At 46.9% G+C, this 7,994-nt stretch overlaps 1 protein-coding gene across 1 annotated transcript in view; it reads left to right on the top strand.

Moving 5' to 3' along the window:
- Nucleotides 1–1,887: 1,887 nt before the first annotated feature.
- The window catches only part of ccdc3a (coiled-coil domain containing 3a), a gene marked incomplete at its 3' end in the record, with an annotated part of 26,223 nt that continues 20,116 nt past the window's right edge, over nt 1,888–7,994 (top strand). The window contains exons 1-2 of the mRNA XM_083794604.1: nt 1,888–2,479; nt 6,305–6,479. Of these exons, the coding sequence (XP_083650730.1) occupies nt 2,040–2,479; nt 6,305–6,479 (615 nt within the window). The 5' untranslated portion in view covers nt 1,888–2,039. The remainder of the gene's footprint in view (nt 2,480–6,304; nt 6,480–7,994) is intronic.

Genomic DNA, 7,994 nt, shown 5'->3' with positions numbered 1-7,994 from the left:
CCCTACAAACCCTCCCGCGCACTCAGATCAGCCAACGCAGGGAAACTGGAAGTACCCTCACTAAAAACGCCGGGACAACGCTCCACACGTCCCAAACTCTTCTCCCTTCTGGCTCCAAAACTGTGGAATGCACTTCCCATTGCATTCAGAACTGCAGCATCACTCCCAATCTTCCGCCGTAGCCTGAAAACCCACCTTTTCAGACTCCATCATGGCCCATAGCACTTACCCTAACCCCTTAGATAGCATTTCTGTTGGCTTAGATAGCATTTGACACAGACTTATAGCATGTTATGTAGACAGCACTATAATTGTATTGTATATAGTCATAGCACGCCATAGTACATATGTATAGCATAGTAGTAAATATGTATAGTTTATATGTATAGTGTATGTATAGTTTCATTATATAGATATTCCACTGTTACTTTCTTAGCTTACGCATGTTTCATGATATTGATAAATGCTTTTATGTGATGTATTCCCATGCTTTTGTTCTTGCTTAAATGTAAGTCGCTCTGGATTAAGAGCGTCTGCTAAATGCCTAAATTGTAAATTGTAAATTGACTGAACCCGCCTATTCCCAGGTTGTCATAGCAACTTCACAACAAATTAACCACAGAATAAAATGATCAAATTGGCTACAACAGATTGATTGAACTGTTAACTGTGAGTGGACGACAGTCACAACACCATAAAGCATTACACTTGTTTACAATAGGGTCCACCTTGTTCAATTCATCATAACATTTAGAGACGTACAAATAGACACAAAATAGTCATCATTCCCAGAATGACTGACTGTGGGGCTTAAATGTGCAGCTCTTTAAAATGGTCGCTAGGTAGCACTGTTGTCTAACTTACTTGTCTTGGGCAAATCAATGTAATTCGGTCTGTATTTTACAGCAGGTCACTGATGTGTTAATAAATGGCCATCAATCATCATGAATCGAATCGACTCATAATGAAATAATAAATTAATCGACTGATAATGTCGCAGCAATAAACTCCATCATTGCCAGATGTTGTGACCTTAAACGTATTGCAATTGGCAATTATAGCCAAATGTTTAGTGTGTTTGATTGATTGAAATATTTATTAACAGTTTGCATAGTAATTACCGTACATTTCAAGCACAAACTCAATACAAAGACTGTTTCCTGTGAGTGGACGACGCAATAAAGCACTACACTTGTTTACAAGAGGGTCCGCTTTGTTCAATTCATCAAAGAGTGTTAAATAGTTGCCATTATGTGCCTAGCTATTTCCCCACGAAAGGAAGACACATGATTAGTAGCCTAAGGGGTACCTCAGAGGGGTAATGATGTTTAAACTGTTTTTGCTTTTTTAGTGGAAGACAGACACTGCGGTCAATGATTGGCTGCTGGTGTTAAGTGTGAACTTTAGGGGCTGTCTGATTGGATGAGTCGACGTGTGAGATGGGCATCTTTTAGGAGTCCAGTGTGTGGATTGGAATGTCTTTGAATGGGAGCGGAACCAACCAGTGCGGACGGAAGACGAGCTGGGGCGCGCACTGTGCGCTGGAGGAGACCGACAGACAACTTTATATTATATACTTTACGCACAGTTTAGGTAACGCGGCCAGACTATAGAGCCATCTTAATAGACTCTGTAACTCTCTGTCTTCCTCCTCTATGGCTCTGGGTAACTCTGCCTGTCCTCCAGACGTCTGTGGGAATGATATTATTAACAACACACCGCGAGTCCAACCCCATGCTGGGAGCAGGCAGGAGAGAGAGAGAGAGAGAGCAGGTTGCCTTGGGGGGGTTTCTTAGCTGTTTTTGCAACTTCTTTCGTTCACTCTCATAGGCTAATAGGCTATAGTATTCACTTCATCTACAGTATAGTTGCTATTATTTGGATAAATGGAAAGGTGTTCGCGTGTTTTAGCTCAAACTAAATCCTGGTATTTTGAATATATAGGTTATAAACCTATATCAAAGGATTTAATTAAGAGGATTTGTTGAGGTGGGCCTGTCTGTCTGTCTGTCTGTCTGTCTGTCTGTCTGTCTGTCAGGATGCTTTACGCACTCCTGACCGTGTCGCTGGGCATGCTCGCGTCGTGTCCGCGGCGGAGCTTTACGCACGGCTGTCAGCTGCCCTCCTCGTGGCGGCCGCTGAGCGAGGGCTGCCGCGCCGAGCTGGCGGAGATCATCATCTACGCCAAGGTGCTCGCCATCCACCGGGAGTCGTTCGGCCACGGCGGCGGCGCGGGGAGTCTGTACAACTCGCTGCCGTTCCCCTTCGGGGGACACGGGTACCACCACCACCACCACAGCCAGGGCGCGGAGGAAGCGGGGCTGCTGTACTCGGCGGAGGTGGAGCTGCAGTGTGACCAGGCGTGGGGCAGCATGCTGGAGGTGCCGGCCGGGTCCCGCCTCAACCTGACGGGCCTGGGCTACCTGTCCTGTCAGTCACACACCGTCATGGAGAACTACTCCTACATCTTCTTCCTCCGGTGAGTGGTCTGAGTGAGTGGAGCATGAAGGGGTGGATGTAGGGTGACCACACAACACCAGAGGGAGTGCAACATACCATGTACAACCCAGATTCGGCACAAACAAGGGACTAAATTATTTTCGCTCCTATGCCACCAAAAGGTGGAACGCCCTACCAACAGTCATTAAGACATGTGAATCCCTTGACTCCTTCAAAGCCGCTCTCAAAGGGCACCTACGGACGGCTGCAATTCGAAACTGGCCTCTGTAAAATCTGAATCCCCCCACCGCCCTCCCCCTTTCCCCTCACTGTATATGTATCTTTTCCCTTTTTGCTTCCTATATGATGAATTCCTGTTCTGTTCTTTAGCTACATAGAAGTGTCTATTTGTATGTCTCTAAAGGTTTTGATGAATTGAACAATGTGGACCCTGTTGTAAACAAGTGTAATGCTTAATTGGGTCGTCCACTCACAGCTAACAGTCTTTGTATTGAGTTTGTGCTTGAAATGTACTGTAATTCTACAAACTGTTAATAAATATTTCAATCAATCAATCAAAAACCAGATCCAAACTGTTCATTTGAGGGACCGAACTAAAGTATCACTTGTGTGGGACGGTCGGGACAGGCTTAGCAACTTATTTGATATCATATTCGACCACAGGCCTTAATGTTGCTTATTGCCGACTTGGTACTGTATAGTATAGCCTCCTAGGGGACATTTCTCATATTATTTTAAAAGTCTTAAAACACATCTTAAAATGCAGGGGAAAGAGAAAATGAGAGAGCTTTACAACAGAAAGCCAACTGTTAGGGCATTTGTGCCTGCCAGTTTACAATGTGGGAATGTGGGTCTCAATTTGTGGGACACCTGAAAAGTCTTGGATGTGAGGGACTGTCCCACGAAAAGGGGGACATCTGGTCACCCGATAAGGTGGATATCTGGTCACCGCTGGATGGATCCATGGATGGTGCTGTTTGTTGTGTCCCCAAATAGTTGATTATGCACGGGGCAGCCTCGTGACGTCACCGACGAGCAACGTATAGAAGTGAACGGGGAGGAAATAATGTACATATACACGGATTGTCGGGGAATCTAGTGTCATATATGCACGCATTCAGTGCGCCAATCCGTGGTGTCGCCGTCTTTGGGTGAGACCGTCATATAAGGACCGGAGGCCGGTTCTACAAATGCCTTCTAATCTCTAAATCAGTAGTTCCAAAACCTTTTCGTGCCAAGGACCCCCAGCCAAATTAAATTATATGGATTTGGCCTCGGACCCCCGTTCTTTAAATGGCAGGGACCCCCAAAGAGAGAGAGAGAGAGAGAGAGAGAGAGAGAGAGAGAGAAACATTATTCAACATTTTTCAAACAACTTCAAATATTTTTTATAACAAATGTTCAGAAATAGCAGATGTATATGTATATATATAGGCCTACAAGTTCATAGTGTGGCTTCAAAGTGAACACACACTGTGAGCTTGTACATCTGCTATTTTCACCAGCACCATGCCAGCATGCATTGGGCAGAGAGAGACATAGAGTAAAACAGAGTTACGACAACTCCGTTCACTTCACGGGGCCAGGAGGCTCCTCTACATAGACTTCTATTGAAAAGGGACAAACCGGAAGTTTACGGAATGCATTGGAGTCTACGGGGCTCGCGCGAGTACATGAACCATGTGACCAGCAGGCTGTTTTCTGCCCCCTCAATGTCGTTGTAACTCTGTCTTACTCAATGGCTCTGCCATTAGGCTTCACACATAGCAGGGCACTATAGCCACAAACATTTAGAATCGGCATCATCCTCAACGCTCATGAATTTCCTCATAAATTACCGGGGCGGCAGTGGCTCAGGGGTAGAGACGAGTGGCCGGGTGGTAAACGGCAAGGTTCACAGTTCGATCCCTGGCTGTGGGCTCCCCCAGAGTTAGTGTCGAAGTGTCCTCGAGCAAGACTCTGAACCCCCTAACTGTTCCTGATGTGCTGGTTGGTGCCTTGCATGGTTTCCGCCGCCATCGGTGTATGAATGTGTGTGTGACTGTGAATGGGTGAAGGTAATGCACAATCTATGTAAAGGTGTGTGAAAGTGTGTGTGAATGGGTGAAGGTAATGCACCATCTATGTAAAGGTGTGTGAAAGTGTGTGTGAATGGGTGAAGGTAATGCACAATCTATGTAAAGGTGTGAAAGTGTGTGTGAATGGGTGAAGGTAATGCACCATCTATGTAAAGGTGTGTGAAAGTGTGTGTGAATGGGTGAAGGTAATGCACCATCTATGTAAAGGTGTGAAAGTGTGTGTGAATGGGTGAAGGTAATGCACAATCTATGTAAAGGTGTGAAAGTGTGTGTGAATGGGTGAAGGTAATGCACCATCTATGTAAAGGTGTGTGAAAGTGTGTGTGAATGGGTGAAGGTAATGCACCATCTATGTAAAGGTGTGAAAGTGTGTGTGAATGGGTGAAGGTAATGCACCATCTATGTAAAGGTGTGTGAAAGTGTGTGTGAATGGGTGAATGCAATACACCATCTATGTAAAGGTGTATGAATGTGTGTGTGTGACTGTGTGTGTGTGTGCGCGTGTGAATGGGTGAATGCAATACACCATCTATGTAAAGGTGTATGAATGTGTGTGTGTGACTGTGTGTGTGCGCGTGTGTGTGTGAATGGGTGAATGCAATACACCATCTATGTAAAGGTGTATGAATGTGTGTGTGTGTGTGTGTGTGTGTGTGTGTGTGTGTGTGTGTGAATGGGTGAATGCAATACACCATCTATGTAAAGGTGTATGAATGTGTGTGTGTGACTGTGTGTGTGTGTGAATGGGTGAATGCAATATACCATCTATGTAAAGGTGTATGAATGTGTGTGTGTGTGTGTGTGTGTGTGTGTGTGTGTGTGAATGGGTGAATGCAATACACCAGGCCCGGTTTGGCCATCGGGAGCACCCGGTGGCCTGCCTCCTAGTGGCCTGGCTTCTTTTCTTTTTTTTGCATCAGGTCAGGCCAGCAAAAAATAAATCTCTCCTAAGCTCAGGCCAGGCCAGCCAAAGTCCATTTCAATTCAGGCAGTGTTGCTGCAGCACAACTACGTTGTGTGTCTTGTGTTAACCCATTCTGACCTGAGATCAGATTCTAAAAATGTCTATTACATCCTGACAGTTTCATTATTAACCCATTCTGACCTGAGATCAGATTCTAAAAGTGTCTTCGATTTTTCAAAAATAGCAGACCTACAAGCTCGTATCGCGCCACTCGGTGGCGCGATATGAGCTTGTAGATCTGCTATTTTTCAATAGCTAAAGCATAACATGATGCCAACACCAAAATGGGTGCCCGGTCAGAATGGGTTTGGAGGGAAGAAGTTAATAATATAAATAACATCAGATGGTACATTTCTCATGTGAAATTACTGTAAAGGCCCCCAAAATGTCCCCCAAGGGCCCCCAAAATGTAGGCGCGCGGTGTGGCCTGCCAGGGCGTATAACTCCCGGCCTGATTTGGAGTTCCACTCCGGGCCTGCAACACACCATCTATGTAAAGGTGTATGAATGTGTGTGAATGGGTGAAGGTAATGCACCATCTATGTAAAGGTGTATGAATGTGTGTGAATGGGTGAAGGTAATGCACCATCTATGTAAAGGTGTATGAATGTGTGTGAATGGGTGAAGGTAATGCACCATCTATGTAAAGGTGTATGAATGTGTGTGAATGGGTGAAGGTAATGCACCATCTATGTAAAGGTGTATGAATGAATGTGTGCGTGAATGCATATTCAGGTTATGTTTATTCATGGATAAAAGGCGCTATATTATAAATGCACCCCTCCTCCCATGCATGCACTAGGATGGATGAGAACTACAACATGCTGCCCCACGGAGTCAACTTCCAGGACGCCATCTTCCCGGACACGGCGGAGAACAGGCGGATGTTCTCCAGCCTGTTCCAGTTCTCCAACTGTACCCACGGCCACCCCCTGCACGCCTTCACGCCCGAGTGGGACCCCCAGGAGGACAGCAGGGTAGGGGCTCCTCCACATTCCACTCACCTATATATCATTTATTTATTGCATTTTTATAGCACTTTTCCAAGTGCTCAAAGCAGCGGCGTCGAGTCCGGGGGGTGCTTGAGGGCTGAATGAAGCACCCACTGACACAACGGGCGCGTTCGGAAATGTAGCGCAGTGTGCAATGCAAACTAATGGGCGAGTGCGCGCTCCCGCACTGGGGGGTGGGGGGGGGGTTACCCACTACCGCTATAAGAACTTTCCGCGCCTGGCTCAAAGCGCTTTACAACGGTTCAGAAGCGGCGAACTGTTTGACGCCGGCGTCCTCACTTCTCACATTCACACACCGACGGTGGCGAGCTCACACCGACCGACTCACTGGAGGCAGTGTGGGGTTCAGTGTCTCATTGGAGGCGATGTAGGGTTCAGTGTCTCACTGGAGGCAGTGTGGGGTTCAGTGTCTCATTGGAGGCGGTATAGGGTTCAGTGACTCATTGGAGGCAGTGTGGGGTTCAGTGTCTCATTGGAGGCAGTGTGGGGTTCAGTGTCTCATTGGAGGCAGTGTGGGGTTCAGTGTCTCATTGGAGGCAGTGTGGGGTTCAGTGTCTCATTGGAGGCGATGTAGGGTTCAGTGTCTCATTGGAGGCAGTGTGGGGTTCAGTGTCTCATTGGAGGCAGTGTGGGGTTCAGTGTCTCATTGGAGGCGATGTAGGGTTCAGTGTCTCATTGGAGGCGATGTAGGGTTCAGTGTCTCATTGGAGGCAGTGTGGGGTTCAGTGTCTCATTGGAGGCAGTGTGGGGTTCAGTGTCTCATTGGAGGCGATGTAGGGTTCAGTGTCTCATTGGAGGCAGTGTGGGGTTCAGTGTCTCATTGGAGGCAGTGTGGGGTTCAGTGTCTCATTGGAGGCGATGTAGGGTTCAGTGTCTCATTGGAGGCGATGTAGGGTTCAGTGTCTCATTGGAGGCGATGTAGGGTTCAGTGTCTCATTGGAGGCGATGTAGGGTTCAGTGTCTCATTGGAGGCAGTGTGGGGTTCAGTGTCTCATTGGAGGCGATGTAGGGTTCAGTGTCTTGCCCAAGGACACTTCGACATGTAGACAGGAGGAGGAGGAGGAGCCGGGACTCGAACCGCCGACCCAGGGATCATTGGACGACCTGCTCTACCTCCTGAGCCACAGCCGCCCCTATATACAGTACCTACAGTATAGTCATATCATGTTTTATAGAGGGAAGAGAAGAGAGGGAGAGAGAGAAGGGGGTATATGATTATGAAACTATAGAGGGATGTTGGCCTCTGGGCTCCAACAGCTGGAAAGATAAATCGTACCTGTCTGGAGAATATCAAAGACACATGCACTATAACGTGCACACATACACACACACACCTGTGTACGCACACGCTCACCCGCACACACACACATCAAATAGAATATATACATTACTTTAAAATACATGGTTTGTTTTGCCTGTAATGACTGTTATGTCACATAATGTCAGTCACCTCTCCAAAGGTATGCAATTGCAATCGTG

The sequence above is a fragment of the Protomyctophum parallelum genome (genome assembly GCF_964188405.1).
Source record: "Protomyctophum parallelum genome assembly, chromosome: 22".
Lineage (NCBI taxonomy): Eukaryota > Metazoa > Chordata > Actinopteri > Myctophiformes > Myctophidae > Protomyctophum > Protomyctophum parallelum.
Note: the sequence above shows the minus strand (reverse complement) of the source record. Positions and strands in the feature narration are given on the sequence as shown.